The sequence below is a fragment of the Pristis pectinata genome, chromosome 18, assembly GCF_009764475.1.
Source record: "Pristis pectinata isolate sPriPec2 chromosome 18, sPriPec2.1.pri, whole genome shotgun sequence".
Lineage (NCBI taxonomy): Eukaryota > Metazoa > Chordata > Chondrichthyes > Rhinopristiformes > Pristidae > Pristis > Pristis pectinata.
Window position 1 is genome coordinate 29424637 of NC_067422.1, and position 23048 is coordinate 29447684.

At 39.5% G+C, this 23048-nt stretch overlaps 1 protein-coding gene across 1 annotated transcript in view; it reads left to right on the forward strand.

The window, feature by feature from the left end:
* Nucleotides 1-23048, forward strand: part of LOC127580125 (protein shisa-6-like) — a 390202-nt gene that overhangs the window by 352580 nt on the left and 14574 nt on the right. The window contains exon 4 of the mRNA XM_052033339.1: nt 2149-2211. Coding sequence (XP_051889299.1) covers nt 2149-2211 — 63 coding nt within the window. The remainder of the gene's footprint in view (nt 1-2148; nt 2212-23048) is intronic.

Consider the following 23048-nt stretch of genomic DNA (forward strand, 5'->3'; position numbering starts at 1 on the left):
AATTATGACACATGTCCAAGCTTACCAACTGTGAAAGAATTTGAATGTGTGTGAATGTCAGAGACATTCATAAACATTCATTAAAATTCAACCATAAAAATTGAACTTTGCTAATCCTTAAAATTTTTTGAAAAGTATTAAAAATTAAAACACTTAAAATCAATTAAATACATTCAATTTTTGATTAAAACATCAAATTGCCCTTTATTTACCCTTGCAGCCATGCATGTGAATGGTGTCTCTGTTCCTGTGCTAAACTGAACTTGGCATGGGTTCAGCAGATCGGTATGCAATATAAACACTGAAAAATCAGAAGTTGCTGCTGGATTGAATAGAAAGACCACAAGTGAAGCTAAATCACTTTACATCTATAAACTTATGCGTTTTTACAGAAATAAATGCCAACAAATTTGCATGGTATTGCCAGCATTTCCGTGAAAGATTCAAGACATAGTGTTTTTAAAATCTTGCAGTGTCCAAAAGCACTCTGCAGCCAATAGATTTCTTTTGGTGTTATTGCTTATTATGTAATGGAAGAAATTGAAGCAATCAAGTTGATCAAAACGCAGTTCCTTTAACAGCAAAGTGATTAATGAATAAATAATCCACTTCCCTAATTTCAGTTTAAGTATACTGTAGATGTTGATCAGATCACTTGCCTGGGAAGTCCTGAGAAGAAGAGCATGTCCATTATTCTTATCAATTGGACATCATTTCCTACAAAGCAGCAAAAAAGTTTCATCACTGGAGTGGGAATTGAAGCAACTAACCTCAAGATCAGCATTGAGAATGCTTTAGGCATCACTTTCAACGTTTCTGAACATTGTCCATTATCTCCTATTACATTTATTTTGGTCACTTGTGATTCCATACACCCCTAGCTGAATTAACTTAATTGCAATTATAAGTGACCACTCTTGCTGCAATAAAACTATGTGGTCTAAAGGTTGTGGAATACGCCTCAGGGCCAGTTCCTTTTCTACCTGACCATCTTTTCATGGAGGATCTCTTGTGCACCTTGAAAGGAAAATGGCTTGGTATTGGGAAGAAACAAGACATTTCAACAGTGTTGAGGTAGGGATCTCAATTTACTGGTAATTTGCTGGCAAGCAAACATTATTAGTAATGCCAAACATTCAAGAGAACAGCAGAGGTAGAGCTCCTACAGCAATACAGTAAATACAAGATATGGAGACCAGTAAAGTACAATGGTGTATTGTCTAAATGAGCAGTTGTAGCCTTGCCTTCTGAATAACTTTTACAGAGTAAATTAAAAATGATGAGTGAAAATTGATGTGTCAAGTATTGTAACATCATAACAACTGTCTTTGCTGTGTAAATTTGAAATGTTTATGTTGTGTCAGAATTTTGTGATACTCTGTTAATCATTCAGTTCCTTGTGATTGAAGTCATTGTTTTTAATTATAAATCTGCTCACTTCTGTCATCTATTTATTATGATAAATGGTTTGAAATATCTACCTTGTTTAAACATTAATGATTTCTCCACCACCCTAGATTCACTAGCTAGCAGTTGGGATGAATAACTAATAGATTTTGTTGGTCTCTAGTTGATTTGTGGCTCCTATGTTAGTGAATAAACTTGAAGAAATTGGATTGCTGAATCTCAAGATTTTGTGAACAGATTAATATGTTTTGTTATATTGCTTAAATGTATTTAAAAAAGAAAGAACAGCTGCTTTTAAAGTAGGGTGATTTTAATTCAGACTCTAAGAGAGTAATATTCATAAGCCAGCTGCCTGTGCTCCCATTCTTTATCCAGCCAAGAGACTTACAGTCCAAACGGTCTACAGGATTGTAATTAGAATAATCTGGATAAGCACCAAATTCACACAAATCAATCTTGTAGAATCCATATTGCAACACAAGATTCCCCAGAGAGAAAATAAAAACTTCTCTTTCTCCTACTTTTGCAATGATTTACATATATCACAACAGTAATACAATCATCAATAAACTGGTGAAAATGCAAATGTTGGCTATATTCAGTTATGACATTTTTGTACCTTTTCAAGGTACAGTATATTTGCTGTATAAATATGCAATTTTTTAAACAATTAAAATATTTATTCATGTATAATTTGCCTGCATTTATTTTTGCTTTACCCTTTCTTTCTTTGCTTTGCAGGTAACCATCACCATAATTACAATCACCTGGGGTTGATCAGTCCCACTCAAACTCCCACTAATGGTGAGTACAAAGTGTATACTGCTGAAGGAGAGGGTCCAACTCAGTGGGGTTTTTCCTAATTCTTTGAGTTGGCAGGGGGAAATGTTTATGTGTAAATATCTGGGGATTGAGTGGGCCCATGGACTAATATTGACTCATCTAATTTTAAAATTAAAACAGCAGTTAGGAATTGGTATTATGCCAGCATTTGCTAAATACTCTTTTTCAACTCTCTTTGTCTACTTCAGCATTTCTTTGTGCTAGAATTTAGGTAAATATCATCAACATTAAAGGAAGAATGAACTGCACCAACATAGCTGCCTGTCCTCACTGTGCCCCCAATTTGTTTTGAAGTGGATTTACTATTGCATTGTAGGAAAACCTAGCAGCCCCTTTGCACATAGCAAGTTCTGAGAACAACAATAAAACGAATACATAGATAACTAATAGTCATATTACTGTAGAGGATTGATATTTCTCAATTGTCTAGCTAAAGTTACCAGGAAGTTCAATGCATAATCTACATGTTTGAAATGTTTCTGTGATGGAATCTTAACAGTTTCTTACACTAATGAGTTTGTGTCCTTACCAAGCTACCCATTATTGGTGTTATAGATGAATTCCGACTTCATTTGGAAAATAATAATTGCAATCTACTTCATTACCTCATATTAAATTTAAAGTTAGTAATCTGCTTTAAAGATTGCTTCACACTTGAGCTTTTATTTTCTATCTTTATACAGCAAATGCTCTCTACAGCTTGGCATACAGTATATAGCACCTTTGGATATCTCATCATTGTCTTTGTCGAGTATTTCTGTTGAGATGTTCATTTGGTATCCTAACTATGAAGCCTTGATCTAAAGTGGACTTAGAAAAGTGGGAAATAATTGAATCATGGTATAGAGATAAAATTCAATACACTAAGTCCAAAATTTGGTCTTTGATTACACATAATTCTTTGATTCTTTTTGTAATGATTTAAAATCAAACAGCTATTCATCCAGAAAACAGAAATTAGTGGTAAATTGACTTATTATTGTCACATGTACCGAGGTACAGTGAAAAGCTTTGTTTTGCATGCCATCCATACAGATTATTTCATCACATCAGTACATTGAGGTGGTACAAGGGAAAAGCAATACAGTTACAGAGAAAGTGCAGGCAGACAATAAGGTGCAAGGCCATGACAAGGTAGATTGTGAGGTCAAGAGTCCATCTTATCGTACAAGGGGACCGTTCAATAATCTTATAACAGCAGAGGAAGAGAGAATGACTGGGTTGGTTGGCATCTTTGATTCTGTTGGTTGTGGTTTCCATGACGTGCTGAGCTGTGTCCACAACTTTCTGCAGTTTCTTGTGGTCTCGAGGAGAGCAGTTGCCATACCAAGCCGTGATGCATCCGGATAGGATGCTTGCTATGGTGCGTCTATAAAAATTGATGAGAGTCAACAGGGACATGCTGAATTTCTTTAGCCTTCTGAGGAAGTAGAGGCGCTGGGGTACCCTCTTGGCTATGGCATCCATGTGGTTGGACCAGGACAGGCTATTGGTTATGTTCACTCCTAGGATTGTTGGAGCTTTGGAATTTCTCTGCAGTTGAACATGAGAGCTCAGAGACACAAGACTGGGCACAGCACTGTCACCAATGATGGGCAGTAACTACATTAGGATATGCTTAAATATTCACTGTTAATTATAGAAACATAGAAAACCTACAGCACAATTCAGGCCCTTCGGCCCACAAAGCTGTGCCGAACATGTCCCTACCTGAGAAATTACTAGGCTTACCCATAGCCCTCTATCTTTCTAAGCTGCATGTACCTATCCAAAAGTCTCTTAAAAGACCCTGTCGTATCCGCCTCCATTAGAACAAACAGTGGGAAATAGTTGATACAGAAATCTGAGAATAAACATTGGTAGAGATAAGGTTTTATCAACAGGAAGAACATTCCATTATGTTGGAATATTTTTATAATTAAAAGTAATAAGGAACTACCGTTTTCAGGATGTGCACAAAAAAATGTTATCCATAAAAATAATCTACATAATTTGCACTGAACAACTTTGTTTTTTTCCATCTATAGTTACATTGACAGGGGCGTTTTCATTGATCATCTGGGTTTCTGAGACGTGGAAAGCCGTCACCATTTTTTAGGAGTCTACACATCAGACAATGGAAATCCTTGCATATGTTCTGTTTACTCACCACTTACTAAATGTTCTCTTCTAAATAGACACTTCCTAGTTACTAGGCTAGAAAGTTAAGGTGCACACAAGTAAATACAAGCTACCAATTATTGAGATTTAACTACTTACAACTGAGTTTCATCATTAGGCCTATTCCTGCTCCTGTTGTCAAGACCAGCTTTGCCATTGTGGTAATGGATTGCAGAGTTAGCTAGAATGGTGGTCCCAATATGTGTCCAATTATGACACATCTGTTCTTATAGAATCTATCACTCAGCTGGCTGGCTGGTCAGTAATTCACAATACACTGGAAGTGCCCAGTTATCAGATTCGCAATCCTGTCACAGACATTTGACTTGATTCTGAATGTCCTGAGGAAGTGCATTGTTTTGGAGCCACATCCATACCAAAGGAATCTTTCAAAAATGGGTAACAAGGACCTAAGGATTGTATTGTCTTGAAGGACGCTCTTATTTGAGCAACTTAGTAGTTCCTGCCTAAGTATGCTCAACCCTTCCACTCCTTCTTGTACTGATTTTCCCAGTACAGTTTTCACCACCCCACCATTAGATCTGAAGGCTTGATCATGCCTGACACATGATTGGACTAACCACTAACCACTAACCACCAAAATGGCTGGATAAATAACCTTGTACGATATCACCTCTCATGGCCAAATCCTCTACCTATTATCTAATGGAATATGTTTCCAGGTGCACATTTATATTCATCGTTAAGATTACTGTTTGCAATTGTATTGCAAATTGACAGCACTAAACATCTGATATAACAGCACAACATAAAATTCATTCTATTGAAGCTACCAACTTGCAGTGAACTTCTGGGTCCAAAACTATCCATTTGTCATTGCCTTTTTCTCCTCTCCATTGTATCCAGAACTTCCACTTCCTCATTTGTTTCCCTTTCCTCCCTCAGCCCCTTGCCTCTCCCCTGACTTCACATTACTCTTACTCACATATACTCCACATTAAACATATGTGGAGTAACTTGCAATTTCGACCAGCTCCAATATGATCCCATCACTCGTCACATCCTGCCCTCTCCTGCTCTTTCTGCATTTTGCACCAGCAGACCGAGCCATGATGCAGGATCTGATGATCGATGCCTCAGTTTCCATTACAACATCAGCAGATGCTACACAAGGCCTGAGTGTGGCAGGGAGATCAGATGCTTGAGGCTTTAGAGGTACCACCACCATAACCTCTGATAAGAAAGGTGGTGAAAGGTTACCACAGATAGGCGCAAATGCAGAGTTTAGGTTACGGTCTGATCAGCTATGAACTTATCGAATGGTGGAGCTGGCTACCCCTGCTCCTAGTTATATGTCCAAATGCCTGTACCTAGCCTCAAACTCTTCCCCCACTTCCAAAAGGATACAGTCTGTGCCCTTGCTTCATTTATGATGCTCTGCAAAAAGAATACCAATTAATCAGTTGCTAGTGAGTAGTAATGGTTGCTCATGAGAAGAAAGGCATTAATTTTGTTTGATCTAAAGCACTGAGGTTTCATGGTGTCTGGACTCACTACCAGGGAATCATGTCGATGATCCAACCCAAAGGTATAACATTACTTGTCCTGCCAAAGGTGTAGACTATATTCATGGTAATCTGATCTGGGATATTGGCCAAACCTGGCCTTGCATTCTGGAGCATCCTCACTAAGCTTTCTAAAATATCTGCAACATTAAAAAATGTTTATTTTTATTATTCATTTATGGGATGTGGACGTTACTTCCAAAGGACAGATGTCCATCCATATTTGCCTTTGAGACAGCAGTGCTAATGCATTTGAGCAAAAGTACTTCTAAAATGCTGTTGGGTAGGGGGTTCCAGGATGTAGACCTGGTAATAATAGATGAATAGTGATAGTTTTCCAAATCAGCATTGTATGCAACCCGGAGGGGAATCTGCAGGTGATGGTGTCCTGATGCACCTACTGCCCTTGTCCTTTCAGGTGGGAGAGTTTGCAGGTTTGAGAATTGTTGTCTAAGAGGCCTTGATGAGTTCCTACAGTATATTGTTGAACAAACAATATACTATATTGTTGAACATCACAGGGAAAATTCCCATTTCTGACTTTATGATGAAAGGAAGGACTTTAATGGACTAAGTGAAGATAGCTGTGACCAGGACACTGCAATGGGGATCTGGTGCAGATGTCCTGGGACTGGGATGATGACCAACGACAACCATAACCTCCACTTTGCATGAGGAACAACTTTCGTAAGTGGAGAATATATCCCCTAATTGTCCTTGACTTCACTTTTACCATAGCTACTTAACGCCACACTCGGACAAATACTGCCTTGATAGTAAAGGCTTATCCTCACATTGCCACTAATTTTGACCTATTATACTATACTTCTGATTGACGAGACTTATGTTCTTCATTAGCCTTTACAGCAAGAATAGTAGGTAATAAAATACGTTCCCAGTGAGTCAGTAATTCTGGGTTGATTCCATCAGTGTGGACAACTGCAGCACACCACATGAGAAGCAGAATATCTCCGAGAACAACTTCCTTATTTCCAGATTTAGAAATGCAAAAGTGAGCACAAACGTTGTTGCCAGTTTTTTGCTCTGTAGTAATTGTATCATAGCCATGCCTTTATTATTGTATCAAATTGAAGATTGTTATCTTCATTCTCTGATTGCTAACCCCTTAAGCAATTCCCCACCCATGCCCTATGCTACCTCCCAATTCCATGCATTCCATGGTTCAGAGTCTACTTTTAGAACTATCAGCAGTCTTATGGAAGTCCAAATAAATAGCTTTTTTACCACATTCTTTTCCTCCTCAAAAAGTTCAGTCAGTTCCATTAGACATGACTTACCCTTTACAAATCCATGCTGACTTTCACTCATTGTCCTCATGCTTGATATGCACTCTGCCCCACATAATAGTCTCGCAATTTTACTGTGATGGTCTCCCACATTTGCAGAACCTGTTTAAGCAATAACTGAAAGGTAATATTACTGCTGAATTAATAAAAAAATGGACTTCATACGTGGACAATACAGCAATATTGAGTAATATTTTATATTTTGGAAAGTGTTCCAGTGCTTTATGTTTAAAAATTCACTAGTTTCTATTCATGATATCTCGGCATGAATGTTAGTTTAAGTAAATAATTTTGATAAGTGAGTCCAAAATGCAAAACTGATTATTCACTGAACTTGAATTGACTGTGAAATGAAGTATACTAAAATACACATAATTTATAGCTTCACTGCATCTTTGATTATACAAGTCATGGTGTAAGATAATTTTGTGTAGCTAGATGAGAATTTTTTGAGCCTAGAAATTTGATTTTGTGGTGCAACTTTTCATTGCACTCTGCAATTGATTTTTATCTGAAACCCAATTGCATTTAGATACTGCAAAATATTCTTTAATGCACAAACTACAGAGTAGGATAACATATGATTAATGTCATTTTTGCAGTTTCCTACCATGAATACACAACGCACAAAAATTCCAAGTCTTAAGGGCAGAACCAGGTCTTATCAAGAGATATAAGCCTGCTTCTGCTTTATCTAAAGGGATCGAAACCATCTAGAGTAGGCAAGTCCATCAGTGAAGATTCCAGCAAAGTGAGTTGTTCTTGCTTTAGATAAGGTCTTGTTTTCAAAGCTCTGCTGTTAATATTCTCAGTGGTTGACCCCTCTGTCCCACACTGCGATCATAGTTAACTTCCGTTGCACTCCACTCTCTCTTAACCACCTCCTGTCTCCATCCTTTCTTTCATCTCCCAACCCACTCCCCACAATTTCCCTCCTACTGCCACTCCCTGATCTATTCCCCAGCAGTAAGGGTGCAACCGGTGTGGTCAGTGGTGCATTTGGGAAAGGGAGATTAAAATGTATTACCTTCTTGGTGTTCACTTCCACTACAGTCTCCTCCCACTGGCTTGACAGTGTTCCCAGGTAGCTGTCTGTCCCTTGTGTAGTTAAAGAACAACTTTCCTACTCTCCATCTCATTCACCATTACCTCAAGTGCCTTGCTGGAGAAACTGGGGACCCAGTCCCTAAGGTAAGTATTCATGCAGTGAGATTGATGGAGTGACTGCTGGCACCATTTTCAGTAACAAATCCCTTTCTCTTTAAGAGATGCAGGCTTGGGTTTGAATATCCCTGGCCAGTTCCAACTGGTACTAGCTGTCCCCAGAACTGAGGAACACTTATCAATGCTATGGCTAACAATGCTTTAATCATATTGATGTGGTCCAAGCACCGAATTCCTGGGTTACCTTCATCAGCTGAAATGGACACAGGTTGCTCACACGTTGCAAGTCCAATGCCCATTTTGCACTGTTATCCAGTTTAAGTGGATTCAGAGCTTCAAAGTGAAGCAATGCATTTATATTTACCATAACAACATTAACATCAAGAAAACAGCAAAGCCATGAGAAATAGCTGACATGTTATAAAGGGCATTATCTATCTAAAATTGTGATTTTTTTTTTATGGTCAATTCACTATTTGTGAGATTACCATGCCTTTTTCAACATGCTTTGAGAGGCTGGTCATGGCACGTATCAACTCCAGCCTCCCAGACAATCTTGACCCACTGCAATTCGCCTATCGCCAAAACAGATCCACAGTGGACAGCATCTCCCTGGCCCTACACTCAGCTCTGGAGCATCTGGACAGTAAAGACACCTACGTTAGACTATTGTTTATTGACTACAGCTCTGCCTTCAATACAATAATCCCAAGAAAACTTGCCACCAAACTCCAGGAACTAGGACTCAACACCTCCCTCTGTAACTGGATCCTTGACTTTCTAACCAACAGACCGCAATCAGTGAGGATAGGCAGCAATACCTCCGGCACAATTATTCTCAAGACTGGTGCTCCACAAGGCTGCATCCTCAGCCCTACTCTACTCCCTATACACTCATGACTGTGTGGCCAGATTCTGCTCTAACTCCATCTATAAATTTGCAGATGATACCACCGTTGTAGGCCGTATCTCAAACAGCGATGAGTCGGAGTACAGGAAGGAGATAGAGAGCTTAGTGGAATGGTGTCATGACAACAACCTTTCCCTCAATGTCAACAAAACAAAAGAGCTGGTCATTGACTTCAGGAAAGGGGGCAGTGTACATGTACCTGTCTACATCAATGGTACTGAGGTCGAGAGGGTTGAGAGTTTCAGGTTCCTGGGAGTGAACATCACCAACAGCCTGTCCTGCTCAAATCACATAGATGCCACGGCCAAGAAAGCTCACCAGTTCCTCTACTTTCTCAGGAGGCTAAAGAAATTTGGTTTGTCCCGTTTGACACTCACCAATTTTTATCAATGCACCATAGAAAGCATCCTATCTGGGTGCATCACGGCTTGGTATGGCAACTGCTCTGCCCAGAACTGCAAGAAACTGCAGAGAGTTGTAGACACAGCCCAGCGCATCACAGACACCAGCCTCCCCTCCTTGAACTCTGTCTTTACCTCTCGCTGTCTTGGTGAAGCAGCCAGCATAATCAAAGACCCCACCCACCTGGGTCATTCTCTCTTCTCTCCTCTTCCATCGGGTAGAAGATACAGGAGCCTGAGGGCACGTACCACCAGACTTAAGGACAGCTTCTACCCCACTGTGATAAGACTATTGAACGGTTCCCTTATACAATGAGATGGACTACAACCTCACGATCTACCTTGTTGTGACCTTGCACCTTATTACACTGCACTTTCTCTGTAGCTGTGACACTTTACTCTGTACTGTCATTGTTTTTACCTGTACTACATCAATGCACTCTGTACTAACCCAATGTAACTGCACTGTGTAATGAATTGACCTGTACGATCGGTATGCAAAACAAGTTTTTCACTGTACAAATGACAATAATAAACCAATACCAATACAAGTAAGCTGGATGGGCTAGAATGTATTCAGTGGTCAATATCAAATGAGTTACTGTAAAAGGATTTTAGATCAGAGGTCCCGTACAGTAAACTGAACATCCCATTAAAGGCCTTTGTTTTTGCTCTGTCATTGTGCAAACTGTTTTGTTTGCTGCTGTGACCTGTTATGATTATTAAGCAGTCAGTGCTGAGAACTGACTTTCCCTAGTTCCTTCCTGCATCCTGACACTACTCTAGATTCAAATGCACAATTCTAACCAATATAATTTTCAAATATTATAATTAGACCCAACAGTGCAGTAGGAATTGATAGTATCCGTGCTGTTTGGTGGGCTGCTGCACAACAACCCCTCAACTGGAAGGCGCTCCTCTCCTTGAATGTGATGATTTGCAAATGTCTCGACACAAAGTATGCCAGAATTTTTTACAATGCGTCAAACCCTCAGAATTTGGCTTTCTCTGAACTTTAAGGAAGCCTGTCCCTTTGCTTCCACTATGGACAAGTTGGGTCAAAAAACCTGTTTTCTATGCTCTATAGCTCGAATGGTCCCACTGAAAGGAGTCTGAACAACAACAGTTTAGTCTAAGTAATTCATAATTGGTTTATTATTGTCACATGTCGTCCAGACAGATCATTCCATGCATAAGTACATCGAGTTAGTAGAAAATGAAACTGATGCCAGAATGCAAAATATAGTGTTACAGTTACAGAGAAGGTGCAGTGCACATAGATAAATAAAGTGCAAGAGTCATGATGAGGTAGATTGAGAGATCAAGAGTTCATTTTTATTGTATGAGAATTCTTACAACAGTAGGGTAGAAGCTGTCCTAGAGCCTGGTGGTACTTGTTCTCAAGCTTTTGTATCTTCTGCCCGATGGAAATGGGGGAGGAGAGAGAATGACCAGAGTGGGTGGGGTTCTTGTTTCTGCTGGCTGCTTTCCCAAAACAGTGGGAAGTGTAGACAGAGTCAATGGAGGGGAGGCTGGTTTTTGTGATAGAATGGGCTGCATTCACAACTTTCTGCAATCACTTCTGGTCTTGGCAGAACTGTTGCCGTACCAAGATGTGATGCATCCAGACAGAATGCTTTCTATGGTGTATCTGTAAAAATTAGAGAGGATTATCAGAGACATGCTGAATGTCCTTAGCCTACTGAGGAAGTAGAGGCACTGGTGTGCTTTCTAGGCCATAGCGTCTACATGACTGTACCAGGACAAGTTGTTGATGATATTTGCACATTGGAATTTGAGGGTCTCAACCATCTTCACCTCAGCACCATTGATACAGACAGGGGCGTTTATGCCACCCTGCTTCCTGAAGTCAATGACCAGCACTTTTGTTTTGTTGACATTGGGGAGGAGGTTGTTGTCTTGACACCATGCCACTAGGCTCTCTATTTACTTCCTGTACTCTGTCTCATCATTGTTTGAGATCCAGCCCACTACAGTGGTGTCATCTGCAAACTTATAAATGCCGTTACAGCAGAATCTGGTCACACAATTGTAAGTGTACAGGGAGTAAAGTAAGGGGCTGAGGACACAGGCTTGTGGGGCACCAATGTTGAGGATAATCATGGTGGAGGTGTTGCTGCCTATCCTCACGGATTGCAGTCTGTTGGTCAGGAAGTCAAAGATCTGGTTACAGAAGGGGCACCAAGTCCTCGGTCTCGGAGTTTGGAGATGAGTTTGTTTGTCCAACTTGTATTGGACTAATATAAACCCAATCCAACTTACTTATGCATTATCCATTCCTTTCATTATTCTAAGGGCAGAAATCTTCTCTTTTCCTTTGTCATTTTTGTTTTATTATAAAATGATTGGGGAAAAAAACACATGAACCATTCACCTCTTTAATTTCTAGAAACAAGAGGAAAATTAAATTTATTCAATTCATCCCAATACTGAATCAAAATAAGCAATTACCTTCTTGTTTCTTTATTGGTATTCCTTCTATGTATGCTTGTTCTGTATCTAATATGGGATCAACTCACTGCTCTAACAAGCGTTCTATCTCAGACTGTATTCAGCACAATTTGATAGCAATCTGTGCCAGAAACTAACAAAATGTCAGGGTTAAGTCCATTTAACTACAAGTTTCATTAATTTATCATTATGTCCTTTGTTTTCCTTAATCACATTCCTAATAAAAGTTGACAAAAATTTTGACTATTATTATTTTCACTCTTAGTAAGACAACCAAGCATTGTGTCAGCAATAGAACTAACTGGGATCGAAATCCAACTGTGTGTTTATTTTTAAAATGAATAGGTTAATAACTTCAAATAGTGTACACAATGATTTACATTAATTTTATGTTGTCTATTTGGCAAGGCCTTCGACAAGGTCCAGCATGGTAGGCTAGTCTGGAACGCTAAGTCCCATGGAATCCAGTGAGAACTAGTTAGGTGGATTCAAGATTAGCTCGGAGGTAAGAAGCAGAGGGTGGTGGCTGAAGGTTGTTTCTCAGAACGGAGGCCGGTGACCAGTGGTGTGCTGCAAGAATCTGTGTTGGGACCCTTGTTATTCATTATTTATACAAATGATTTGGATGCAAATGCACAAGGTTGGATCAGTAAGTTTATGGATAACACGAAATTAGGAGGTGTTGATAATGAAGAAAGTTATTGTAGATTACAGGGGGATCTTGATCAGTTAGGGAAATGGGCCGAGGAGTGGCAAATGGATTTCAACACAGATAAGTGTGAGCTGATGCATTTTGAAAAGTCAAACCAGTGTAGGACTTATACTGTGAATGGTAGGGCACTAGGGAGTGTTATGGAACAGAAGGGCCTAGGAGTAAAAGTGCATAGTTCGTTGAAAGCGGCGTCACAGGTAGACAGGGTGGTGAAAAAGGTGTTTAGCACACTGGCCTTCATCAGTCTGGGCACTGAGTAGAGGGAATTGGGACATTATGTTGCAGTTGTATAAGTCATTGGTGAGGCCACACTTGGAGTACTGTGTACAGTTTTAGTCACACTTTTATAGGAAAGACATGGTTAAACTGGAAAGAGAGCAGAAAAGATTTGAGGATGTTGCCAGGACTAGAGGGTCTGAGTTACTGGGAGAGGTTGACCAGGCACATCTTTATTCCTTGGAACGTAGGAGAATGAGGGATGACCTTATAGAAATGTTTAAAATTATGAGAGGCATAGGTAAGTGGATGGTAACAGTCTTTTCCCCAAAGTAGGGGAGTCAAAAGCTAAGTGGTATAGGTTTAGGGTGAAAGGGGAAAGGTTTAAAAGGGACCTGAGGGACAACTTTTTCACGGAGAGGGTGGTGAGTATATGGAATGAACTGCCAGAGGAAGTGGTTGAGGCAGGTACAATAGTATCATTTAAGAAGCACTTGGATAGGTAGATGGCGAGGCGGGGCTTTGAGGGATATAGGCCAAACACAGGAAATTGGGACTAGCTGGGTGGGCACTGTGGTCGGCATAGACTGGTTGGGCTGAAGGGCCTGTATCTGTGCTGTATTGCTCTTTAACTCCATGACTCTATAACTGAAAGCTACATCTCTCTTATCTAAAGTTTGCATTTATATAGCAGTTTTAACCTAGAACTATTATGGAATTCCTCAGAGATTAATCAGACAATAACAGACACTGAGCTAGCCAAGATATTAGGAAGGTTGACCAAAATTTGGACTAATTGGTGGGTTTCAAGGAAGGTTTCAGTAAAGTTGGGTTTCTATATTAGTACATCGGTGTTATGGGAAAAAAAGACTATGTGGAAAGGTTTATCAGAATTTTGGAATGATTTGTTGACCCCAGTTGTTCAAAGACTCCATGTCAAAAGCATCATGCAGGACAGTAGGAAAACCATGTACCTAACACAACAGCGTTAACAAAGGTTTATCAGCACATAAATTGGAATGCAGGAAATATTAGAATAAAAAATGAGCGATTACATACCACTATGTACTTAAAAATTTGGTGGCATTATTTGTTTTTGAGATGAATTAAGACTGGACTGAAATAAATAAATCCAATTAATATAAAGCTGTTTCCTTTATGGTTTAAAATCATCAGAGACTCTGTGTGAGATGTTTCTTCTTCTATTTATTATGTAGAAAGATTGGGCATAGCTTAATGTTGCAGAAAGTTGTAAAGGCAACTAATTAAATGTCCATCAGACAGTTTGATTAACACCAAGTCGCTCATGTAAAAAGCAACCAATGTATAATTTCCTTTTACCAAGGCAGGCCATTAATATTTTGATATTAAGTTTATAACAAGATTTCACTTCAGCTCTATGTGGAGATTTTACAGCACTTCAGTTATTTGTTGTACTAACTCTACCTATTGTAATTCAAAGGGCTCAAAGGAAAGCCCAGTCTTATTTTTAAATGGCAATGTCAAATGAGTAAAACTTATTTGCACTTAAATATAATGATGAGTCATCAGCATGAAATTCAAAAGTAAAACACTGCAGATGCTGGAAACCTAAATTTAAAACAGAAGATAGTGGAAATACTCAGCGAGTCCAGCAGCATCTATGGAGGGACAGAAATAGAATTAACATTTCAGGTCAGTAACTTTTCATTATAACTGGGGAAAGTTAGAAAAGAAAATTGTAGTTGCACAGAAAGGCAGTAGGTGTGGAAAGGAGAGAAGGGAATGAATGACACAAGTGGTGATGGAGCAGGGTGAAGGAGAACAGTAAGGCTGGTGAATAACAAGAAGTATGTTAGATGAATGTGAATGAAGTCAAAATAGAAGCTTTGCTTTTAACCTTATTGAGAAATTTCAGTGAAGAATCAAACACTGTAACGTGGGATACTGTTAAGGATAGTAGAAGCTGAAGAAGTTTGGATCATAGTTGTTGGGTGATGCCATGTCTCAGAGAACTATTCACCACAGATAGCACATTGATGGAGCTATCCAACAAGTGTCATCTTCTGATATTTTTGCATTGTGCATCACATCTTCACTTTTCAAACATTTTTACAATTCTCATTTAAAAGTACTATTGATTCTATTTATTTTACTCTTCCATGTTGTTCATTTCAGATCACAATGACTCACTGCAAGAAAACATTTCATTGCCCCACAATACTTTCATTGTTTTACTTGAAATCTGTCTTTGTATTACTGACCCTCTTGCAACAGAAACATTTTCTTCCTATCTTCATGACCCCTGATCACTTTGAACAACCCTGTTATAACCTCCCAACAACCTTTACTGCTGTAGGGAAATCAATTCCAGCTTCTCCAATCTCTTCAGGTATCTCAAGCTCTTCATCCACTGTACCATTCTAATTGATGGCCTCTACCTGGTCTTGACTATATTCTAAAAACTCTGTTGATCTCTTGAGATGGAGGCAAATAATTTTTTCATTATAATGTTCTGAGAATGTATGAGTGAAGATGGGCAATGAGTGCAGTGATTTCAATAGAAGAGAATCTAATCAAAGGCACTTTTGGTTATTTAAAGTCTTACTAATGCTATGTTTCCATAAATTGCATAAATTGGTAACATCTGAAGTGACAACTCATATTTTTCTCCTAAAACCAGTGGGAAAAATCTGCTTCTGGGCACAAAAGTGAGAAAAAATTCATAAATCCAATTAAGCAGGGATTTCTTGTGCTTTTCTTGGAAGAAAGGGTGTAATATTGGTTGGGACCAAATAAGACTGTTTAAGCCTTTACCACTTTAATTGCTGTAATGTGTGATTGACTGCTGTGTGTGATTGAATGTGTATTATTACAATGATGTTTATTGTGCAGAGATTAGAAGACTTCCAAAAACCATAGTAAGAAATGTTAGTCCTGTAAGCTTTTGCTTCATAAAATCCTGTTGTTGTTCTTTGAATTACTTACTATTCTACAGTATGTTGAATCAAAATACTGAGTCATGGTAATAGAATTGCTGGTTGAAGAAATTATGAAATTTGGATGCTGTGCCTGAATTGGAATTCTGAATACCAAATGCTAACAGTGAAACTTTCCAATTCAGATAATAGACGTGAGTCAGCAAGCTGTGTGATTCAATTGAGAAAGTACATTGTAAAACAAATAAAAGCATCCAAGTTGCTGGATTTCCAAGAATGCAACTCATCTGAAGAATTGAGAGAGTGGAAGGAAGAGTTTATGCTGCATCATGACTATGCCGGATAAACCAGTACAGGTGACAATGAAGGTGTTATTGTACTTCATTGGTCACATGAGCAGAGAACGGTATCTAAACCATAAAGCCCTCAAATGAGACCAAAGAGAGCAAGCACATTGCAATCCTTCTGGAAATGAAACAGTTGATTGTTAACACTTCTTTATATGCAACAGGAGCAGGGAGAATCATTTAATACTTCCATATTAGAGCTATGACTGTTAGCAGATAATTGGAGTTTTGCAGATTTGATGGACTGCTTAGCAGAAATCAGATTATTTGTGGAATCCAGGAATCCAGTCTGAAGGAATGCCAAGTTTGAGAAAGATTTGATTCTACAAAGTGCGTATGTCATGCAAACCAGTGGAACTATCTAAAGCCAGGCTGGAAATATCGCTTGACCAATAGCAGGAAGTACATGCAGTGAAGCGCAAGATGCAGAATAGGGTAAGCACAGCCAAGGTGGCTTAGATGCCTGTTAGAGTATTGTAGGCAGCAGCATGAGCAGCTGAGAAAGAAGTACCCTGGATATGGGTTGAAGTGCATTTGGAAGATCATTTCTATATACATTGTGCAATGATTAGGACATCGAGTGCATAAGATGAGTTCTGTCAGGTCAGAGGCAGGGTCAGATTCTGAGCACCAGCTGAACACAATGTACCTGCTGCCGGATGAAGTCATGTCTGTAGAAGGAACAATGTGTAACCAATTGGTAAATTGGTTTATTATTATCACATGTACCAAGGTACAGTGAAAAACTTTGTTTTGCATGTCGTCCATACAGATCATTTAATCACATCAGTACATCAAGATAGTGCAAGGGAAAACAATAACAGAATGCAGAATAAAGTGTTACAGTTACAGAGAAAATGCAGTGCAGGTAGACAATAAAGTGCAAGGTCATAACAAGGTAGATTATGAGGTCAAGAGTCCATTTTAGCATACTAGGGGACCGTTTAATAGTCTTATAACAGCAGGATGGAAGCTGTCCTTGAACCTGGTGGTACATGCTTTCAGGCTTTTGTATCTTCTGCCCCTTTGAAGAGGGGAGAAGAGGGAATGTCCGGGGTGGCTGGGGTCTGTGATTATGCCGGCTGCTTTACCGAGGCAGCAATAAGTGTAGACAGAGTCTATGGAGGGGAGGGTGGTTTCCACAATGTCCTGAGCTGTGTCCAATTTACCAATTGGTTACACATCGTTCCTTCTGCAGTTCCTTGCGGTCTTGGGCAGAGCAGTTGCCGTACCAAGTGGTGATGCATCCAGATAGGATGCTTTCTGTTATGTTTGTTCTTCATCACGAGACAAACTTGGTGTGGGTTTAACATCTGAACCTTTATTAAAACAACAAAACAACAACAGGCTGCAACAGACTTGCAACATACAGGCTGGCTTTTTTTTCCTGCCCTTTCCAGCCACTTCCTGTTTCCCCCATGTGACTCCTTGCATTGCCTACTGGGAACTGTAGTTCTTCATTATAACTACATAACAACACATAATAACACACTTTCTATGGTGCATCAATAAAATGTGGTGAGGGTCAAAGGGGACATGCTAAATTTCTTTAGTCTCCTGAGGAAGTAGAGGTGCTGATGAACTTCCTTGGCCGTGGCGTGCATGTGATTGGACCAGAACAGGCTATTCAACTTAACCTAGGAGCAATATGCAATTTCCTACCAAACTCAACCATCAGTTTCAAGGAATTTAGCAAAATCCAATGAGTCGTGCTGCCAATGTAAAACAAGACTACACCAAGGCCAGCAGGAAGATGCTCTCTGATGACAGTGAACCCAAAGAATTAAGAGAGCTGTGATTGGATTTCAAAGTACCCACACTGAAAGTATTACAGCATGGCAGACGGAAGTGACAAAGGCACACCAAGGAGATTACTTCAACTCCGGCAACCACTTGAGTTCTACAAGTTGGATGAATATGCAACTGTGTTTCATTTATCAGCCAAACCTGAAGATGAAAACCATCCAGTCTTGGGTGAGAGGAAGTTGTTGGCAATACACCTGCAGAGCATCTTCCAATAGTTCTCAAGGAGAAAATTAAATCCAGGTTGGAGACACTCCTTAAGGCCACTAGCATAGTTATGTGTGTATCTGAGCTGGTGTGTGTTAAGATATCAAGAGGCAAGCTGAAGATCTGCCATGAGACCATCATGGAATTTGGAAGAGGAGCCATTACAATTTGAAGATGATTTAAGACATCTTTCCCAACCTGAATGGTGTGCTGTATGGATATAGTTCTTAATGTAGAGATCTCACGTTTAAGCAGTTTCCACACATCACTTGATATATATCATTAAAGAGATATGACCTTTGGAATCAAAATAGCACCAGAGGAATGTTATTGGATACTGAAATTAAGGGTCTCAGTAGGGTAAAGACCATTGTAGATGGGAAAATAACAGGAGAGGAGGTAGAGTTAGACCATGGACAAGAGCTGAGTGTCCTGGTGATCAGGTGCAGGGGAAGCAACTGAAGATGAATGCACAAAAATTGTAGTTCAAAATAAAGGAAGTCTTCTTCCTGTGTTACTTGATTGCCTGAGATGGTCTGAAGCCAGATCCAACAGAAGTCCGTGCGTAAAGGAGAAGCCAAGCCTGGCATATGTTGTAGGAGGATAACACTACTGTGGTTTGTCAGGTATCTCAGCTAAGTGAGATGTGCGAGCTGCTCAGACGGTTGACTGAGATAGATGTGGAATGAAGAAGTCAAAATAATCAAAGTTACAGTCACAGCAGGGCTTATGTTGTGACGCATTGATAAAAGGAGGAGCTGATGTTATAAGCAGACATCTCAGAAATAGGCATTACAGCAACAATCCTACAGGAGGATCAGGTGATAATACACACAAGCAGATGCACACATTGAGAAGGAGCCACTTGCTATGATATTTGGTCAGGAGGGGATTCTTATCTACGAAAACTGTGTATCAGCACAGTAATCACATACTACATGACATCAAAAAGCTGCAGACACTGGAAATCTGAAATAAAAACAGAAATTACTGGAAACACTCAGCAGGCCAGGCAGCTTCTGTGGAAAGAGAAACGGTTGATGTTTTCTGTCACTCTTCCCACAGATGCTACCTGACTTGCTGAGCTTTTCCAGTATTTTCTGTTTTCACTTGAGATCCTTGCTGCTAAAGACCCAAACACTTGTCAGAGTGCATGCATACATTGTTAATATTTGGTACTGTCCAGGCAAAGGCTTGCAGTGAGGTAATACACTTGGCCGAGTATACCTCAAGGGTGCAAGAGATGCTAAGGATACTGAGTCTGGGACAATGAATATGGTGAGATGTATCCCAATCTCCCTCCCACTGATGCAGGAGAGCAAGGGAGCTGGTAGACAAGATGATACACTGCAGCCCCTGAAGTGATTGATTCAGACAGAATGGAGACACAGCTTGATTCTGGACCTTTTCTCAGGCTATACTTCCACATGCATGATGAACTGGGCACTCCAGGTCATTCAGTCTTCAGTAATTGTTCCTGAACTACAAAGGAATGTCATAATTAAGCACACTTAGTCCTTGGGGAGTGAATGTCTGTCTTTGCAGAGTGAGAGAAAATATATACTGGTCAGGGATGGACAAGCATATCAGAGTTCTTGTGCAAAAATGCAGATCTCTGGAAAGGAAACAACCAAAGAGAAGGCTTTATTCCCATAAAGGGTTTGGGTGTCTGTTTGTGAGCAGCAGGTCATTACTAGCCTCACTGGTAACTAACTGACAGCTTGATCTGACCCAGGGTTGAAGTCGAGTTAGATCTGTTTCCCCTGGATGGGGAGAAAAAGTATCTGTTGACTATTTTTCAGATTTTTGGGAGATAGACTTCTCCAGAAAACAGTCATTAACAAGCTCAGAGGATAGTCTGCAAGATATGGTATCCCCACGGTGCTGGTTGTGGGTAATGGGCTAGAGTTCACTGCAAACAACTTTACAAGGAATGACAGTTTGTTCACCAGACCATATCGCCTCACCACCACAGAGTAATAGAAAAGTAGACAAGCTGAAGGAGGCTGGATCATTACAGGCACATCCTACCTGAGTATCCTAGTGTTTCAGAACGCCCCAATCCAAGGGACAACTAACAGTCATGTACAGAGACCCATGGGAAGACATAATAGAAGTCTGCTCCAACAACAGAAAGGCTGCTAGAGATGGAAATCCAAAAAAGTGTAGCAAAGTAACAGGAGATGACCAAAGAATGACAGCCACAAGACCACAACAAAGGTGCCAAAGTTCTGGCAATATCGAGAGTTGGAGAGACAGTGAGGGTGAAGTTTACATCAAATGTAACAGAAGGCAATGGTGCGTCAACATATCCCACACCCCAGGTCATACAACATTGTGAAAGAGGGGTGATTTTCCATATTGAAACCACAGACATCAGCTCAGGAAGACCACCCAAGAAGCTTGCTTGACAGAAGCAGAGATGGAGATGTCAAAGGCTTTCTCACTCAGCAAAAATAACACAACTGAGCAACACATCCCTGGAGAAGTATAACCTGCTAGGGCCAGATATAAAGGGGCAGTCTTTATACCCATGTATCTGGAAGCCTTTGTGTCAAAGCAAAGACCTGGAGACAGGGTAGTTATTTTGGATTTTTTTCATTTTGCTTTTCATTATTAAACAAGGGATGTGAGAGAACAGCTTTACGCAACCAGAGCTGTTTAAAAGCTGTACCATTGTAAGAATTGTTTCATATGATGAATTGCGCTCTATGTTGTTGCAACTATAATTACTGTAGACTATTCCAGAGGCACAGTAAGAACTGGTATCCCAACACTGCAAGCTCTTCGTATATTTAATTACGTGTCTTTATTGTTTGAATTGAAGGAGAGTTGACAGGCACATGAGAGAGAATGGGTTACAGAGAAATAAGAGGAGGAATGGGACTGATGGAATAACATTGTAGGAGGCCATTTGGCCCATCAAGTCAATGTTATAAGGAAACATTAGATATGAATCTGAAGCTTCAAATTTATTTTTAAGGGTCATACTTATATCTTTTTTCCATTTTATATACTTTCCTTTGATGCAGTGTATATAGCAATGGGACTTTATTAGTGGGGGCTTTTTATCCAAGTCGTCATACATTCAAATTTGGCTAAGAAAATGCAGGATGAGAGTTCCTCTCTCCATCACCCTTTCAGACAGCAATTGCAGGATGCCATACACTCCTTCAGAAATAAGAGATCAAATAAGAAACAAAACGATCTAGGTGAACCGATGTTAAAAACAAGGAAAGCAGCAACACAGATCAATAAGGCTCTGAAAAAAGCAAAGCATTTGTTTTTCATTCAGCATAGAGATGCAGCAAGTGGAGATGATGCCTCATGGTTCCAATAACTCGGGTTCCATCCTGACCTACGGTGCTGTCTGTGTGGAGTTTGCATGCTCTCTCTGTGACCCTGTGAGTTGCTCCCTGGTTTTTCTCCAACATCCTAAAGACATGCAGTTTGGTAGATTAATTAGGCACCATACACTGCCCATGATATGTAGGTGAGTCCCAGAATCTCTGAGGAGTTGAGGGGCATGTGTGGAAAATAAAATGGGATTAGTGTAGGATTAGTGTAACCACGTTTGATGGTCAGTGCGCACTCGATGGCCATTAGACCTGTTTTTGTGCAGTATGACTATGATTCCATTGTGAATCATTTCTTGAGGGATAGATCTGAAAAGCAGAGAGGCTAATATTAAACCTGTATGAAACTTTGTTTAGATCACAATTATACAATGTACTCTCTGGTCTCCATGTTATATATTAGATCTAAAGGAACTGGAGAAACTACAGAAAAGATTCAGAAGTATGATACTGGAGCTGAAAGAATTTGACCTAGCAAGTTAACAGTGGCTCATTTTCTTAGAAAAGGGAGGGCAGGGGAGTGAACTGATAAAGTCTTTAAACTTATTAAAGGATTTGATGTGGCAGATGTTTCCATTTCATTGTAAACTCTGATAGAAAACTAATTTTTTCAAAAATTGTGAGACGGCTAGAGAAGATTTGCAGGCTGTAAATGCAGGGAGCTGTTTAGAAATACAAACTGCAATTAGCGAGTGATATAAGCCAATAAATAGTTAACATTTTAAGTGAATTCTAATTTATTTCTTCATAATTAATTTTTGATTAAATAGGTTAATAAGCCAATATTATCTGGGATGCTGAATTTGTCTCTTTATAACAAATGCTCTCTCAGACTTTTCGCTGTGGTGATGATATTGGATTTAAATAACATGTGCATCTTGATTAATTGAATAAAAGGCTTAATGTCACTTGAAAATAGGGAAACTATGCTCTGATATTACTACACAAAACTTCAAGCATTTTCTTCAAATTCCTCTGCATCTTTAACAGAGGTTTTAATATAAGGAAACTAATATTTCATTCACTACTTTAAAAGAGGACTTTCAAGTTATTTAATATCTTTCAGATCCACTGAGTATTTCAAACTACATTGGAGTTAGTTAATTACTTTTGGATTAAAAAGAAAATATTGAAAATATTCAACGTCTAGGGTGGGAGAAACAGAATTGATATTTCCTCTCAATGAGCTGAAAGGTCACCGACTTAAATATTCAGTCTTTTTTTTTCTTTCGATAGATACTGCCTGACCTGTTAAGTATTTCTAGTACGTTTTTGTCTCTGTTATAGATATCCAGCAAC